This window comes from Centruroides sculpturatus, unplaced genomic scaffold, assembly GCF_000671375.1.
Source record: "Centruroides sculpturatus isolate CEXI.00-Female unplaced genomic scaffold, Cexi_2.0 scaffold1502, whole genome shotgun sequence".
NCBI classification, from domain to species: Eukaryota; Metazoa; Arthropoda; class Arachnida; order Scorpiones; family Buthidae; genus Centruroides; species Centruroides sculpturatus.
The window spans coordinates 121,383-140,423 of record NW_019385736.1 but is presented as its reverse complement, the minus strand read 5'-3'; the positions used below and the strand labels follow the sequence as shown (position 1 = coordinate 140,423).

The following is a 19,041-nucleotide window of genomic DNA, read 5'->3' as shown; positions in this document are numbered from 1 at the left end:
TTCGTTTGATTCTGATGAAACCGTGTTGTTGTTATTAAGCTGTTTCTTTGCAGACACACTAAGGTGACATATATCAACACTTGGCAACTTATTGACTATTTATTCAGTTGGACTGTTGGATTTATTCAGTTACCAACTGAATAAATAGTCAATAAGTTGCCAAGTGTTGATATATGTCACCTTAGTGTGTCTGCAAAGAAACAGCTTAATAACAACAACATGGTTTCATCAGAATCAAAAAAAAATAAAATAAAATAAAACTCTTTACTACTAATTCATATACCTAGATATATCCAAAGTTACAAAACTAAAATCACTAATAATTCAGTACAGCAATGAAATGTTTTCTCATTTAAATCTTTCCCTGACCAATTATGACATTATTCCCTGCCCTATTAAGGTCTCCGCATTTCCCCTTTCCTTTATGTAATATTTGGCCAATTCTATTTAAGACCATTTTGCACACAATTACATAAACTTTTTATTAAAAACACTTTGTTCACTTACAAAAAATGAAAAACTTTGCATAAAATGAATGACATAATTAGCTGTCATTTCTACATCATATAAAAAAATTTCATGATTTTATTTACATTAATTCGTAAATTTTATTTATATAAGGAAAAAACTTGTTTAACGTCGTAAAATCAAACAAGCACAGGGGTTATTAAGCTTTAAACAGGGTGAACAAAATCATGCTCCCCACACGCACACTAACATCCATATAAACAGAAATTACCCCCCCAAATTTTTTTGCATTTCTCAATGTTTCAAGGTGTTCCAAGTTCAAAAATGTAAAAATATTGGTGGTCGTTTTTTGACTTATTGTCATACTTTCCCTCTGTTATATATAACAGCTAGGAAAGAAAAAAAATAATACATTAAAATTTATTAATGACTAAAATATAATTTCCTTGGACTGATTTTAAGATTATATTCTATTTTGTGAGTAAATCAAACATAAAAAAATTACAATAAGTATTTATTGGTATACACTATGTATTCACATTTCATCTAACACTTACTACAACAGATACTAAATGGCATCATATCATCCGATGCTTATTTAATGCATATTATGCCACTTTTAGCAGCAGATTGTTAAAATTGGAATAATACGATTTTAAATATTAATATACAGCATAATATTGTGGCATAATGTTACACCCAAAAAAATGAAAAATTTACTATTTATTTTTAGAGATGTGACAATATTAATAAATTATTAGTCATTGAATTTATTGAACTTCAATAGACTGTAAAAGCACATTAGAAATTTTTACAGAAATATTTTGTAACAACTCTAAAATATTCTTGTTAAAATAAAAATTTATTGAATTATTTTGGTCAGTCAATTAAAAACAAACTATACATTATTTTTGAAAACAACACAAGATCTAGCAGACCATTTTATTTATTAAAATAGTTGGTAATACTAAGAAGAAATGTGCAGCAAGTGTGCTATCAACATATGCAAATCCTTTTTTTTATTTTTTATTTTATTGTTTTGTTAATTCACTGAATTGGAGCAGAGACAAGATCTTTGCTGAATCCAGTTTAGAGTAAAAACTGCATCTATCCACAGACTCATTATGCCATGGTCTAAACCAGTGTTTTTCAACCTTGTTGAATACGTGACCCCTTTACAAGTTAAAAAATTCTGGCGACCCCCCCAGGGCCATATTAAAACTATATCAGTGATTTTAAAAACTACGTATTTAATTTTCTTTCTGTTGAGACAAATTATTGTTGATTAAAATAAAAATTTCATAAGAATCAATAATAACTTAACACAGATAAAGTATGAAACACTTCCTTTAATTGTAACATTGGGCACAGGAGGAAGCCGTTGACTTTTTTTTTTTCTTCTTTTTAGGATCAGGATTTTCAGCTTCTCTCTGAAATTGTAGTTTTTTTAATGTAGTGTAGGACCTACAAGCACTTGTCTTTTTCTTTTACCCGCGACCCACAGGTTGAAAAACACTGGTCTAAACAAACTTCAGATAAACTTAAGCTATCGAACCAAGTGAATCTTTTCATTGTATCACAAAAATGATGGAGCATGTGAACATAGAAAAGTGTGAAACTTCACTGGAGAAGAAAAGGGTGTTTCTATTTAATTAATTATGAACTATCCATTCATTAAAGAAAACTGATATATGGTTAAATTTAATTTATAAATCAAAAACAAATTATATTATATTTTTTTATCAAATAAAAAATTTACAAATAGGATTTGTAAACTAGAAACAATATATTATTGTGCTCATTTTGTTTTTATTAATACTCTCCTCAAAAGTGAAATTGCAACACCTCAACAGAATGCATGTAGCAACAGCAATTTGCAGGACCATTAGAGATGAGATATGCAAATGATTAAGTTTGCATATGCATGTGGTACCCAAGTTTTGGGCTATAAAGGCCAGCAGCTGACTTGGATTGTAAATGTTATCAGCAACAGTTCATGGCAACCAAACTTTTGAAGAAACATAGACAATGCTTCAGAAATAACAGCAAGCCAAACACCACCAATTAATGGCTGGGGAAGGAGACAGTATCCTGGAATTGTATACCCTCAGTTTGTCAATGTGCAGTTGCCAGTGTTTTGGGGAAGACATAAATACCATCCAGTAACGTGTGACATGATGGAAGCAGGAACATCTGCAAACATGCCAAAGAGGGAGTGGATCACATCAGCACACTACAGAGCACACAGACTGGCAAATTTGCTGAATAGCAAACAGCTACCTGTTGGGACCTGTTTGCCATGGCACATGACATTCAATGCCACCTCTACTGTCAATGGGTGCATCTGTCCACCCAAACCATTTGCAACAAGTTGCATGAAGTCAAGCTGCATGCACAGCAACAAGTTGCATGAAGTCAAGCTACATTAACCAACCACTCATTCAATATAGGGCTGCATTCTTGGCATGATGTCATCAACATCACAACTGGACCACTGAATGGCATTGGGTATTGTTTATGAATGAATCCTGCTTCTGTCTGTGGAGAAATGACAGTGATGATGGATGGGTGTGATGGTATTCCAAGAATGCAATGTGCCAGCCCTTTTCACCAAACATGATGGGTTTGGGGAGGTATCATATTTGATCAGTGGACAGCCCTGGTGCACATTTCCAGTACTCTGACAGCAGACAAGTACATCACATGAATTGTGGGCACGTGGTTCAGCCACTAGTTCAGGCTGTACCCAACACAGTGTTAATTAATGTCTGAATGCACAGCAAACTCTCACCAGCCTGTACAGAATTCACATCCTTCCCTGGCCATCAGCCTTGCTGGATCTATCTCCCATCAAATGCCTGTGAGACCTGGTCTGATATGAGATGCACTGGGGATCACCATCACATACCATAGATAACATGCCACAGTGGATACAAGAGGAAACCATTAATCACCTCATTGATAGTATGCCTCGCTATACAGTGGCCTATATAGCTGCCATTGGGGGCCATATTCATTACTAAATAAAGAGGTGTCTATTGCATATCTATATCTTTGTTCTTTTAATCATTTGCATATGTCTCTTACATCTACCAGTCCTGCAATGTGCATGTGGCTATGCACATTCTTTCATGATGTTGCAATTTTGCTTTTGAGGAATATATTTTGCACATATAAAAGAAAATCAAGTTCAAGTTTGTTCTAAATTATAAAAATCACAATTTAATCAGTGATGATTCAGATTGTTTTTGTCATTGATATTTTATAACTAGAGATTTTTTATTGTTGTATATACTTGGTTCAGTGCCTTCCTTTGCTAATCTAATTTATTTATTGTTCAATTAGCATAACCATCTGCACTCAAATGGTTCTGATAAAAACAAAAAAATTTGCATCTTCTCAGAGTTAATTTATACTCATAATTACTCTTCAAAAACTTAAACAGTAAAATCAATGTTACTCTTTAAAAATAACTATTTTAAATAATTGTTTTCTTGAGGTACAAATTATTAGTTTAATTTAGGGTTATTTTAATTCCATTTTAAATTGTCAAACAATCAATAATCAACCTTTTCTTCTCAAATGTTTAATTCTGTATCTAATTTATCCACATTTAGAAAATGTGTGTTGAATTTGAAATTTCTGAGTAGAATATAATCCTAAATTATTATTTAGATCTCAACACTATTCTATGAGAACCGTGGGCCAAGGGTTAATTAATCCCTTCTGACCACTTACTCAGCAACAGTCTGCAAGGACAGCTCACGTTGTTGTTCTGGATGGCTAGGAGGACAAAAAGTGAGTGGGGAGTGCATCGGTAAGCCAGCAGACGTCCTTAGAACAATGATAGACAGGCTTAACAAATAAAACATTTATTGAATAACCAATCTAAGTTACAGGAGGTGAAAACAGAGCTAAGGTTAAATACGGTTATGTTATTCTATTCACATAAAATGGCGACTAATCTCATAACTATGTCGTTGACTACTTGCTAGTTCAAGAGAGAGAGCTTTTACAAATTCTAAATCCGCTAAATACCTCTCGTTGTAAAGGAGAGTTGGCGCATCGTCTGTATGGAAGAAGTAAAAGTCCTTGGTATCTTCTAACTGGTCTCTTCTCCGTGTAGCTGGATCAGGTCTGCTGTATGGAGGTCTGGGAGTTGAGGTGGCACTATCACCAAGTATAGCTTCCTAAGATGAGTTGCCCTGAGCTTCCGGAGGCTCAAGCTTTTATTCGTTTGTCGTGGGAAAGGAGTCACATGATCGTCAAATGTTGACATTAACAGCACATTCTTGACACCTGTGTCAACTTTCCCATCTAATTGTTATAACAAATGGTGACCTCTGATCTAATTCTCACCAAGAGCGTTTTTTTCTATCGGAGTTGTTTACATTTCTTTTCAACAATTGCGTTAAATTCGCGGATTTCACAATTCTTTCCTTTATTAGTTGTCCAGATGAAGAGCATAGCATCTCTGAGTTTCATTAATAAACTAAAACATAAAAGATATCCAACCTTAATCAAATTTCTTATGATGACATAGGAAACAAAATACAGTAAAACCTCATTATTTTGAAACTCAAGAGACCAACAAAAAACAACTCTGAATTATTGGAACTTTTTCAAATAAATTTTTTGTAATTCTCAAATAAAATTATAACATCTCAAAGCTTGATGTTTTCAATAATAATACTATTTAATAAATATTAATTTAATTATAATTATTAAATTTAATAAGAGATAGTGTCTAATGCCTACCTCTAGTACCAAATTACTTAGATTTTAATTATTAATAGTAGAGATCAGAGCCACATTAAGTTTTATGTAGACCCTATGTAGGCACTGTTTAATTTTTTAAATATAATCTTTTTCTTTTATCTTTTTAAATTATCTCTGGATTGCAAAACAATACAAGAATTACTGTTGCTGCAAAAAGGAGCAGAATTTAATATCCAGCTTACCTAATATAAATATTGCTCTTAGAATGTTCTGTACATGCCAATCTTAGGATCAAATTCTGAAGGAGAATCATCTTTCAACATTAAATCATATTAAAAATCATTTAAGATCTGATTTGTCTTGAACAAAATTATCATATTTATCCGTACTTTACATAGAAAGTGAAATATTTAAACAGTTGTCAATTAAGGAAATTATTAAAAATTTTAACACAAAATGTGTATTAGTCTACACAAAATAAACTAACTGAGGAAAAATTTAATGTTTTATTTTAATTTCTATAACTTCTATTTTCTCAATTTTTAATTTCACAACTGACTATACTTTACTGCTCTGAGATTTTCTTATATTTTAAATAATAAATCATACTTAATCTATTTTAATTATAATTTACTAGTTAAAATTTAAAAAATCTTAATTTATGTTATAGTTTTAATAATTTTTAATTTATTTGAAATTTTTAAGAAATATAAACATTTCTTACCATAATTTAATATTACTGTTAATATATCTTTCATAGATGGGCACCAATAAATATGCCCATTTTTTGAAGTTTTAATATAATACCAAAATATATCTGTACAAGCAAAACTCAATAAATTGTTGTTTAGCACTGATAATAATTTAAAACAATATTCCAAAAATGCTTCTTTACACTTCATGGAACTTAACTGGCACTGAAACACTCCAAATGTAATCAATTCCTTTAATTCTGTACTAGATAATTTAGCAATTTTTTTATCAAAAGTACTTCCTTTGTTTGCTTGAAATCCACAGCTTTCTAAATTTAGTCCATGAAAGACACAAAAATACCTGTAACACTTTTTATAATCAAAAATCTCCAATCCTGGTGGAAAATCTGTTATTCTATCTTTTTGAATTTCTTTTATATTAATATTTTTTATTAACTGTTTCAAATCTGTATCTTCAAATTTGTTATCATTTATTTCTTCTTTTGACAAATTATAAATTAACTCTTCTTCTTTCATGGTTTTATTTTTAGCATCAATAATTCTATCTAAATTTAGTGTGCACTTGGAAAGATTTCCTGAAATTGTGTGATTTCTAATGTCCACTTCAGGTATCACTTTCTAAATATTAAAAAATTAAGAAATAAATTAGCATATTTTTAAAAATTTAATCAACATAAAAAAATCATAACATCTTAGATAAAATCTTAAATTATTATAAGCAAGTTATAATTTAAAAAGTATTTTTGAATAGTTATTTCACAGTAATTCTAGATATAAAACTGATAAATGGTAACAACATATTACATTTTGATAAGTAACATTAAACTAAAATGTACTAACTTCCCTGGAGTTTTAAGAATTTGTAATATTTGTGTTGTAGCACTCTCAAGCAAGTAATGCTCATCTTCAGGACCATTACAATATACAAAAAAAAAACCTATCTTCTACAAACTAATAGTTAACATAAAAAGCAAATGTTTTCAATCAATTTCAGAGATCATTGTATAATCACTGAAAAAATAAGGTAGTTTGTTCTGTTGATATATTCAATCAATCAATTCTTTATAGTTTGAACCTTAGTTACAAAGGGTTACATAAAGCTGATGTTGGTGCAATATAATAAATTAATGTAATACAAGATAATACAAAGTAAAATACACAATAATAATCATTTTTTGAAAAATGCAATATATTGATTATATCTTTCCAGGATTTAAATCTTGTCAAATACTTTATCCTGCTTGCTTCAAATTTTATACAATGAAAGAATACAGGTAGTCCTTGGTTTATGCTGCAGTTCCGTTCCTACAAAAGACGGTTCAAATCGAATCAGCTTAAAATGAACCCATATTTACAGTGAGGTATAGGGTTAGGTTCTACATAAGTGAAAAATAAGCAAATAATTTTATTTATTAATACAATATAATACAAAATACACATATTATAAATTTAATCTTTAAAAATGTATTTTATGATGAAATAAAATGAAATGTTTTTATTAAAAAGTCTTAAGAAAATCAAATGATATTTCAAAGTTTTGGATCTCTTACATTTTTCGGAAAAAGTATCCATTTGTAATTGTTTAGATTTTTGTTTTCTTTCATTAATTAATAATTTTGGAATATGGTCGAATAGATGTAATGATGCTCCTTTTTACATTTGCACTTCACTCCCAATTATTGTCTAACTCACAAAGTTCATCCGTCAAACTTTCCATAGTTGAAATGACACACTAACCTGAAATAGAGCTACAGACGAGCGGAGACACTGATTGGTCAACCGCCAGCCCGCCATAGCGCATATATAAGGTCAGTTTGGGCGGAAAAATTGAAGTTGGTTTCGTCTCGCTAAGGAGAGTTAGATATCGTCTGACTGACAAGAAGAAGATATTGTCTGGCCAATGAGAAGTAGATTTCGTCTCACTAATGATAATTTGTGATCGCCAGAAGTGCTACTGCATCATAAGGTGTTTTCCTGAACGAACTGATACGGGATATGAACTATTCACGTTCATTAGTGCTCTGGATTCGAACGACATTTATTGATTATTAAGTTACTATTAAGTTTAATAACTTGGGTTGTGGGGACCTAAACATTTAGTATTTTAATATTAATTTAATGCAAACGTATACATACCCAATAATATTAAACAGAAAAAATAAATATATTCAATAGAAATCTTTGTTTTAATGAATGTACAATGTCATGGCTCAGAAAATACATCAACACTGAAACAAAAATCAGTCTGACATAGGGAAAATTGGAGAATTACACTGCAAAACAGCGAATTGTGCAGTGGCATTATTGTGAACCAGTGTAAATTGAGCCAGTGTAAACCGAGGGCTACCTGTACATGTTTCCAAGTTTCATACACTTGCATACTACAATTAGTACAAAATTTCTCAGGATTTATTATTATACTATTATGTCAAAATATAATTTTGACCACATCACATTTGCAGTATTGAACATTTTACATGATAATTTTTATGTCCATAAAGAAACAATCCTCACACATAAAAGTTGTCTTAAAGCTATGATATAATTGAAAATGTTTAAAATCAATTATACAGGTATACCTCGAGTTACGTCGTTCTCAATTATATGTCGTTTGTCAAAAAAACATATGGAAAAATAAAAATCAAGTTTTAAAATTAATTAATTAGTCATTTTATTCGACTTTAACGTCCGTCCGCCACAAATATTGAAATCACTACAAACACTAGATTTTTTTTAATCTCAAAGTGGGCGGTGGTCGAAATAAGTGTGAGAACCTGTGGTCTAAGGTATAAAGTCAGTCAAAATTTGCCAGCATTTAGAAACTAAGCATAAAGAACAGAACACCAGTTAAATATTTTCAGAGAGAGCTAGAAGTGCTTTCAAGACAAAATTCAATAGAAAAAATATAAACTGGGTCTGATGACAAAAATACTGTTTTAACTTCTTATCGTGTGCCTTTTTTTAATAGCAGTAACAAAGAAACCAATTCTTCCTATTTCCAAAGCAATTGCCCATAACAATGGAGCCTGGAGATAGACTAACAAAAAACATGCAATTATCATGGCTAACAATGACTGTAGGGTAGGATGAGCTCACCAAAATTCACACATGCAGTTGGGTCCAGGGTCACACAATGCTTGCAAATATTTGCAAAAAAAAACAAAATAAAGTTGGACACTTTTAATCAGACCTTGTATAAATGGTGTTCCATTATGCCACTTTCTGCTTGTTTTTCTAGTTTAAAAGTAAAGCTTTCTCTCAAAATGTTGCTGTTGAATTTTTTCTGAATATAATTACCATAAACTACAGTGGCTACAAAGTACTTTCTCAAATAAAACTCTTCATTAAACAATCAATCCTATTGTGTTTTTTGCTTTCATAATCAGAAAAGCCATCCATAATGTTGCACAATTATTTCTTTTCTAGCTTTTATAAAATCTGATAAACATAAACAACCATGTTAAAAGCAAACACTTATAGAAAAACTGGAAACAAATATACTAATCACACTACACCTTACACACTTTCAGCACTTTGCAGGAAAAGTGCATAAGGTCTTGTGTTATTAGCTAAAAGCAAGATTCATATATTTCATCTAATAAACTAAGAGTAAATCTAATACAATCATCTATTCTAATAGCAGCAGTGTACATTTCCTATCCTGCTGCCAAACTGCAATATTCATAGGTCTGCAATTTCCAAATTGCATTTATTAAATTAAATTTATAGGTCTACAATTTCCAAATTGCATTTATTAAATTAAATTTATAGGTCTGCAATTTGGAAATTTCAGACCTATAAATTTTCACTGGCAACCATCTGCCTGTCCTTCATTAATCTCAAGAAAGAGTTAGTCAGATGAAAGTTGAGACCAGATATAAAAAGCTTAGGGGCAGGAGGCCCTGATTAACTATTAGTTATGTGCCGGATCGTTGAAAATGTATATCCATGGATATGGATACAGATACGGATCATCAGTGTCTAGATCCGCGGATACGGATACAGATACGAATCATTAGTGTCTAGATCCGCGGATACGGATCTCAACTTTCGTACTCAGTTGGCGCCGGTGCTTGTGACCTTAGACCGATAGTTGACACTTTGCATTAGTAACACGACATGTTTTGACTTGCACTTCACGTGTTTTTGTTTATAGTTTAAGTGTGACACGGGATAGCATAGATTACATTTGTATCTTTGGAGAGTGTTAAGTTAAATTACAATAAAAACAATGTCGACAAAAAAGTTTAGTAGTGTAATATGGAAATATTTTATGATAGTAAATGAATTTTGCATTATAAAATTTTTGCAATATGAATGTGCCAAATATGTGATTTTAAGAAATAAAAAGTGATTTGAATTGAAGTTATTAGTATTTTATTGCTACCTATCTTTAAAATTTTATATAAGTAATGAAATTCATTAAGATAAAAGATCCGTTAAAGATCCGCTAAAAAGTAACGAATATGGATCTGGATCTTTTTTTTCCCTCGGATATCCGGCACATAACTATTAACTATATATGAGCTTTCAGTTTGAACTAGAAGCCATATTATTTCAGTTCAAAACTTTTCTCCAGAACAGAGTTAGATAGATGACTGGCATAACTCTATTATTAACAGGAAAAGTATGATATACAGTGGCAAGAAACTACTAAAATCAAGAATATATGTATTCCTTGATTAATATGATTAATTGATCCCTCAATGCTACTATGTATATCAAAATTGCATTAATCAAATATAGTGGTACATCAGTATTCAACTAAACAATCACAACCAATTAGAACAAAGTTTTGGTTAATTAATAACAAAATATTTTAATTTTGTCATCCACGAAAAAAAGGTTTTTATGATAAAAAATGAGTAACTAATTTAAAAATGAAATGAAACTTTAGAGCTGCCTACCTTTGTCAAACAAAATTATACTCAATCCAGTTTATTTTTCTCACATAATGCATACAGAACACAATCATCATGCATCACATACACAGATTGTTTGCAAGTTTGTGAGTTGAGATTTGCCAATTTTTAACAATTTCTTTTTGAAATTTCTCTTTGTCAACAGTTTTTGGGTGCCCTTTGTGTTTTGTATCCTTTAGTTCAAAATTTCTTGAATGAAACTTTCAAAACCACATTTGACATGCCCAACATTTAGGAGCATCTGACTCATACACACTGAGTATTTTTTATTGTTTGTGTATCATTATATCCTTTATGAAACTTAAAAAACATACATAATATGCCTGATATGCATTTTATCTGCAGACACTTCAATTTGATTTTATGCAAACAAAATGTGAAGCTTTAAAATAAGCTTCTAAAGAAAGCTTATTACAATAATCACATTAGCAGTAATGTCTTAAATTTTACAACTATCATAATTAAAATATATATCTATATCAGAAATCATCCCCAGCACAAAATATGTTAAGTAAAGACAACTGTTAAAGTTGCATTAATTAAAACTACTATAAAGGGATTGCAGCAATTAAATTTTCACGTTAATCAAATTTCATGTTAAGCAAAACTGCATTAAGCAAGGGATACATGTATATATTTTAACTTAAATAAATTAAAAATGAGATTAAAACTTGCAGCCCAGCATTGTGACGATATGACAATAAACAATTGCTGGTTTTTTATTTCCATAAAAATTTTTATTAGTTTAATTTAAAAAAATACTTACATTACTTTTATCATCAACTGAAGTTTCAATTAAATCAGTGGGTAACACTAATAATTCATCATTATTGGAGTCTGAATCAATTACAATTGGATCTTCATAATTGCTACCACTAACTGTACTTATTGTTGATGTATTATTTTCTGTTTTCTGAATCAAAGACTTATTTTCTAAAACAGATTCAATAATAATATTTGATAATTTAATTTCTTCATAATTATTTTTCATGTTTTCTTTCTCATCATTTATTTTAGACTGGTGAAAATTATTCTTCTTACAAAAAGATCTGATTTTAAATGTATGCTTTGTTTCTTCTGCTTTATGATTTTCTTTGATATGTTTATATGGTTTCACTGTTGATTTCTTTTGGTAAGATTTTGTATGTAAATGTTTAAATTCAGAATTATTGGCACTGGAAATAAAATCAGATTTCTTCAAAACTGATTTTTTACAGTTTGTTATTTTTTCAGATTTTTCTGAATTATTTGTCTTTTTCACTATCTTGCTTACACCATTAAAATTATCATCACTTAATGAAACATTTTCATCATATATTGTATTTATTTGTGAATCTCCTTTTATTTTTAGATCAGTTCTGCTGGTAGTATAATTAATTCCATTTTTGAAGACTGGTGTATCACTTATTCTTTTATTTGAAATTTTTAATATTTTATTCTCATTATGAACATATGAAAAATTCAAATTATCTGATGATTTCATTTCAGATATTTTTAAAACTTCACCGTTATCATTATTATAGTTTACATAGTCACTATTCATTACAGAAGAATTCAATTCTAAGAAAGATACAAAATGTTCCATATTATATTCAGAGTCTGAAAAATCTTTACTTTTTAACTCATCATCTACCATTTGTTCATTAGGTACAGTTATCTCTTGAATAAAATTTTCTAGATTCTTTATAGAAAGCATGAGTGTTCTTTTCATAATACAATCACTTGTTATCTATAGAACTGCTTTATTTTCTTTTTCTGAAAAAAAAGTTTTTTGTATCAGATTAAGTGAAAATATCATAAAATATAGTGATTACCCTTCAATATAATTTAATTTTGAAAAGAATATTTATCAATAATTTATATATTTTAATACATTTATAATTGTTATAACTAAACAAAATTTTATGCTTAGAATCAATAAATTAAATTGAGTAATCATCATTTAACAAATTCAATCCTCAACAAAACTAGGCAATAATATAAAATTAAAAACACTCTAACCTTGAGATTATTCCAGCAAATGAAAATCCAGAAAAATGAACTTTTTCAGTCTATTCCTAAGATCTGATTCAGGTTAAATTTTCTTTGGTTTTAAATTTGAATTTATCTAGAATTCTTCTGCACATTCTATTTTTGAATATTAAAACCTGTGGTATTCAATTTCTGAAAATTGTAACCTGTAACAGGCTTTAGAAGTAGACCAAAAGTGTTCATATTTCTGGATTTTTGTCTGCTGGAAGAATCTCAAAGATTAGTGTGTTTTTAATTTCAATCTATTAACTCAGTCTACTTGCATGTTAAATAAATTAGTCTAATCATATAGTATGTAATTGTTTAATATGATAAATATATATAAGGCACATCCAAAAGCAAGTACCATTTATGTATATCTCCTGTGTATTTTGGCAATGTCAAGGTCATGCATGCATAGTTACTTCTTCCAATCAAGAATAAAGTAACCAAGCTATATTTGTTTTTTCTTGTTCATGTTGAGGATCACTAAGCATCAGTTATAATGTTCAAAACAATTGAGTGGCCTGCCAGTTGTGAAATACAATCAGTAATTAGGTTTTTGAATGTGAGAAATGTCTGACCATACAAAATTTACAGCAAATTTGTGGACTAAATGTGATAAGTGAAGGTATGGTAAGAAAGTGAGTTAATATGTTTAATGAAGAAAGAAACAACATTCATGAGGAGCATAGTGGTCACCGATCCTTAGTCAATGAAGACTTGCTGCACAATGTTAAAGAGAAACTTCATTATGATAGATGGTTTACACTTTCTGATTTGTCTCTGCAATTTCTGACATTTCAAGATCTTTGCTGAATGAAACTGTGACTAAACATTTGCATTTCAAAAAGTTGTATTCAAGATAGGTGCCAAAAATGCTAACAGACATTCACAAAACAAAATGCATGGGATCAGTCTTGGAATTTTTGCAGTGTTATGAAGGGGAAGGAAATGGATTTTTGAAAAGAATTGTCACTGGTGATGAAATTGAAATGTGGATTTGCCACACAACACCAGAATGCAAATAACAATCACTGCAGTGGTAGCATAGTGGTTCCTCAAAGCCAGAAAATTCAGGCAAACTCTGAAAAAATTATGTACAGTGTTTTCTGGGACTGTCAGGGAATGCTGTTAATAGAATTCATGCCACAAGACAAATCAATCAATACAGAAGCATACTTACTTAACAAAAGACAATGGCTGTACACAGTGTTTAACTGGCAGAAGGGGGAGAGGGGAAGGAAGAGGATGAGGAGTTAGAAGAGAAAAAAGGATCCCTCTGAGCAATGTACATAAGGTTACTATTCCCTAAGGTTCCCAATTAGTGGTACACATACCCCTGGGGTATGCGAAATTGCATGAAGGGGTACATGCGGCAATCTAAAATCGGTCAATTTAAAATTTAAATGCATGATATGAAGCAATCAAAAGAATAATGGGTGGACCATCAAAAATTCAGCAATTTACAATGATGTCAAATGCACAAATTTGTTTATTTATAACTAAATACATTTAGGAATTTCATCAAAAAAATGAATTTGCAACAATACCTAAATGAAATTCTTATGCAAGAAACAAAAACTGTACAATTAATACAATGTGTGTTAATTATACAATTATCATTATCATTATCATCATGTCAGCGAAGCAGCAATAAAATATTTACTTCCACTTTGCTCAACATACCTCTTAGTTTTCATGTTTGTCATGGCCGAAAATCTGCTCTTAGTTAGTCCCAAGTCATCTTCGAGTTCTTTGCACAACTCGAAGATGACCTGAGACTGACCAAAAAGCAACCAGATTTTACAAAGTTGTGCAAAGAAAATCATGCACATTTGTCACATTAAAATTAAATAACCTTATGTTATTTTCATTATTATTAAAATTATATTTTAAAGGTAATAAATGTAAAAAAACTTATTCTATTTATCACTAGCTGTCTACCCACAGCTTTGACTGCATTATATCGAATTTTCTCGTGGGAGTAAGATATTTTCTCGCAGTAAAATGTAGCCTATGTCCATCTCCAACATGTAAGCTATCTCTGTGCCAAATTTTATTAAAACCTGTTTAGCAGTTTAGGGATGTTTCACACTATGACTGATTGGACCAATTGGTTTGACCCAGCCAATCCTATAATCGGACCGACTAGTAACAAAAGCATTCACATTGAGTACGATTATATGTCGGTGGCCGATTCGTAAGAATCAATCGGAACGAGTGTTAGAAATCATTTTAAGTTTTTCTAACTTTTAAAAATATTTTTGTAATCTACTTGGTTAAACTTTGCAGAAATTATCTTACTTTGTTTATAAATTCTTCCAAAAAATCTAAATAATACCATATTTTCTCATTGCGTCGATAATGTTTTTTAATATATATATATTAGTCATTTATGTTCCCATATAAAATTTAAGCAGTTATAAAAGAAATAAGGTACAAGGGAAAATTTAAATAAATTAGAAACATATATAATGTAAAGTCATGTTTGATTGATTTGATAGTTTTCATATATCCAAATAATTGGCTGTAGTTTTGAAGCTCTCATTGGCTGTAGCTCACTGACTGCTCCAACCTGACTACAAATATTTAACTTTTTAACTCTGTCCAACTGGATCAACCAGTATGTCGACTGACTGCTATTGTCATGGAAACACGACTTGGAGTCAGACCAGTCAGTCAGTGTGAAACAGCCCTTAGACATGAAAAGGTAACAGACAGACAGAATTACCTTTGAATTTATAATATTAGTATGCATTAATATGAATTTCTGCTATAAGTGGTACACAGGAAAAACTAATTGGGAACCACTGCTCTAGATTTAATGTTGGCTTGCGGTTTTTAGGCTGGAAGACCATAGGTCTATAAGAAAAGCTAAGCTGTAGCATACACAAATAAGCAGTGCAGCTACACAGATAGACAAAGTAATGTTTAAATTAATTAAGGATTAAAACTAAAGGCTTCAAACTAATACTAAAATTAATACAGAAACTAAGCTAACAAGCCATATAAGAAGCAGAATAACCTAACCGAAACAGTAAAATATACTGATAACAAATTTATGGTAAAGTAAAAAAAATTTTTAGTAGTTAGCCCATTTGGAAATGGTTCATTATAATTATTATTTAATATGTATTGCAACATATCTTGCACATTATTTACATCTTTTTGGTTCAAGATCAATTCTTGTAACAAATCAATTTCCTGGATTAAGTCTTCAGTTATATCCTTACTATAAGATTTTACAAAAATCCCTTGAGTTGTTTTCTAGTTCAATATATGTTTCAATTCTTTTTTCGTATTTTTAATTCTGTTCACATGATCCATTAGCACAGGGTCATATTTACTTAATAATTCTATTAAAGTTAAAAAATTTCAATTATTCTGTGCTCCTATTGCTTCATGGGATCCTTGAAATGACAGATTATTACTTTCTAAAAATAGAATGACATCTACAATTCTTTGGAATACAGTAGAGCATCGATTATCCGACTCAATTGGGGACTCAGGTTGGTTAGATAACTGAAAAAATCGGATAACCAAAAATAATGAAAAAAATACATTATTAGTATAGTATATTAGGATATCCCATGTAATTAGTATATTGCTATTAACCAACTTCGTGTTGAATTTTCTTCAATGTGTGGGGTTCGGGGGCCGTAAAAGGTTTATTACATACTTTTTTAGGTAGAGTCCTGCCACCAGGTGTGTTTTATCGGACACACCACCGTTTGAGATAAAATGGATGATTAAGGCACGAGGGAAAGAGTCACTCTGAAGTCCAGGAATGAGCCTCTCAGGAGGAAGAATGCAGAGTCAGATATAACCAATTTAAGGACATTTATTAACATAAACAAAAGTTTAGAACAGAGTTATAAAAACCGATTTTGGAAATTTGCCTATTCTTATCTATTCAACGAGGGGGTACCTAACAGGGGGGTATTTCGAACTTACGCGACTCACAACATACCAGATAAACAAGATGTCTTCTCTTGTGACGTTGACTTGACGGCCAAGACTGCGGAGGTTTCTGGTGTTCACTGCACTTCGTCTGGTTCTTGCTCGTTTTTGAGTTGTCTTCTCTTGAGCCACTCTTTCTCGGGTTGGAGCTGTGTCCACAATTGCTGACTATTTCGCTGTCTCCTTCTAACTGTCTTTCTAACGGGACTGTGTCCTCACTCTGACTGCCTTTTTCTGACTGAACTGTCTCTAACTGGAGCTGTCTCTCCTTTCTGACTGGACGATGTCCTCCTCTCTGACTGAACTCTCTCTAACTTACTGTGTCCCCATCTCTGACTGAACTGCCAAACAGGACTGTCCTTTCTCTTGTTGGGGCTTTCCTTTTAAACCCTTTCAGCATGAGAAAGTCATCATCGGGTGATGACTCATTGGTAGTGTCATCGTTGTAGCTGGGACAGTGTTTTCTTATTTGGGGATGACTTGCAGCTTTCTTAGAGTCATCTTCTGAGTCGACATGACTCATCTTTGTTCTTAGTCATTGTTTGTTCATTGCTTGCTTTGACTAAGTTCTTCATGTAAACATTGCCGAGAACAAAGTTCCTCATTTCTATATAATTTTGGATTATTTGGTTGCTTTTTCCTCTTTTCTTTGGCATGTTGTGAGATTTTGAATGATAAACCGTTTTATTCTAACTACTTGATATTAAAAAGGGGGGTCCCTAGATTGGTAAAATAGGCGAATTTCCTCGTACAACTTCGGTTGTTATCCAAGATACAATTAAGGTTCATGTGAATACATAATACNATACGAATCATTAGTGTCTAGATCCGCGGATACGGATACAGATACGAATCATTAGTGTCTAGATCCGCGGATACGGATCTCAACTTTTGTACTCAGTTGGCGCCGGTGCTTGTGACCTTAGACCGATAGTTGACACTTTGCATTAGTAACACGACATGTTTTGACTTGCACTTCACGTGTTTTTGTTTATAGTTTAAGTGTGACACGGGATAGCATAGATTACATTTGTATCTTTGGAGAGTGTTAAGTTAAATTACAATAAAAACAATGTCGACAAAAAAGTTTAGTAGTGTAATATGGAAATATTTTATGATAGTAAATGAATTTTGCATTATAAAATTTTTGCAATATGAATGTGCCAAATATGTGATTTTAAGAAATAAAAAGTGATTTGAATTGAAGTTATTAGTATTTTATTGCTACCTATCTTTAAAATTTTATATAAGTAATGAAATTCATTAAGATAAAAGATCCGTTAAAGATCCGCTAAAAAGTAACGAATATGGATCTGGATCTTTTTTTTCCCTCGGATATCCGGCACATAACTATTAACTATATATGAGCTTTCAGTTTGAACTAGAAGCCATATTATTTCAGTTCAAAACTTTTCTCCAGAACAGAGTTAGATAGATGACTGGCATAACTCTATTATTAACAGGAAAAGTATGATATACAGTGGCAAGAAACTACTAAAATCAAGAATATATGTATTCCTTGATTAATATGATTAATTGATCCCTCAATGCTACTATGTATATCAAAATTGCATTAATCAAATATAGTGGTACATCAGTATTCAACTAAACAATCACAACCAATTAGAACAAAGTTTTGGTTAATTAATAACAAAATATTTTAATTTTGTCATCCACGAAAAAAAGGTTTTTATGATAAAAAATGAGTAACTAATTTAAAAATGAAATGAAACTTTAGAGCTGCCTACCTTTGTCAAACAAAATTATACTCAATCCAGTTTATTTTTCTCACATAATGCATACAGAACACAATCATCATGCATCACATACACAGATTGTTTGCAAGTTTGTGAGTTGAGATTTGCCAATTTTTAACAATTTCTTTTTGAAATTTCTCTTTGTCAACAGTTTTTGGGTGCCCTTTGTGTTTTGTATCCTTTAGTTCAAAATTTCTTGAATGAAACTTTCAAAACCACATTTGACATGCCCAACATTTAGGAGCATCTGACTCATACACACTGAGTATTTTTTATTGTTTGTGTATCATTATATCCTTTATGAAACTTAAAAAACATACATAATATGCCTGATATGCATTTTATCTGCAGACACTTCAATTTGATTTTATGCAAACAAAATGTGAAGCTTTAAAATAAGCTTCTAAAGAAAGCTTATTACAATAATCACATTAGCAGTAATGTCTTAAATTTTACAACTATCATAATTAAAATATGTATCTATATCAG

The 19,041-nt window shown here is 30.8% G+C and overlaps 1 protein-coding gene across 2 annotated transcripts in view; it reads right to left on the bottom strand.

The window, feature by feature from the left end:
* Positions 1–12,842, bottom strand: part of LOC111641660 — a 44,535-nt gene extending 31,693 nt beyond the window's left edge. The window contains exons 1-3 of one of the 2 annotated variants that reach the window (XM_023387861.1): positions 12,824–12,842; positions 11,589–12,577; positions 5,912–6,518 (exon numbers count right to left, since the gene is read on the bottom strand). In XM_023387861.1, the coding sequence (XP_023243629.1) occupies positions 5,912–6,518; positions 11,589–12,533 (1,552 nt within the window). In that variant the 5' untranslated portion in view covers positions 12,534–12,577; positions 12,824–12,842. Of the gene's footprint in view, positions 1–5,911; positions 6,519–11,588; positions 12,578–12,823 lie in introns of those variants that run through there. The other variant, XM_023387860.1, reaches the window with a different exon arrangement.
* Positions 12,843–19,041: the final 6,199 nt, after the last annotated feature.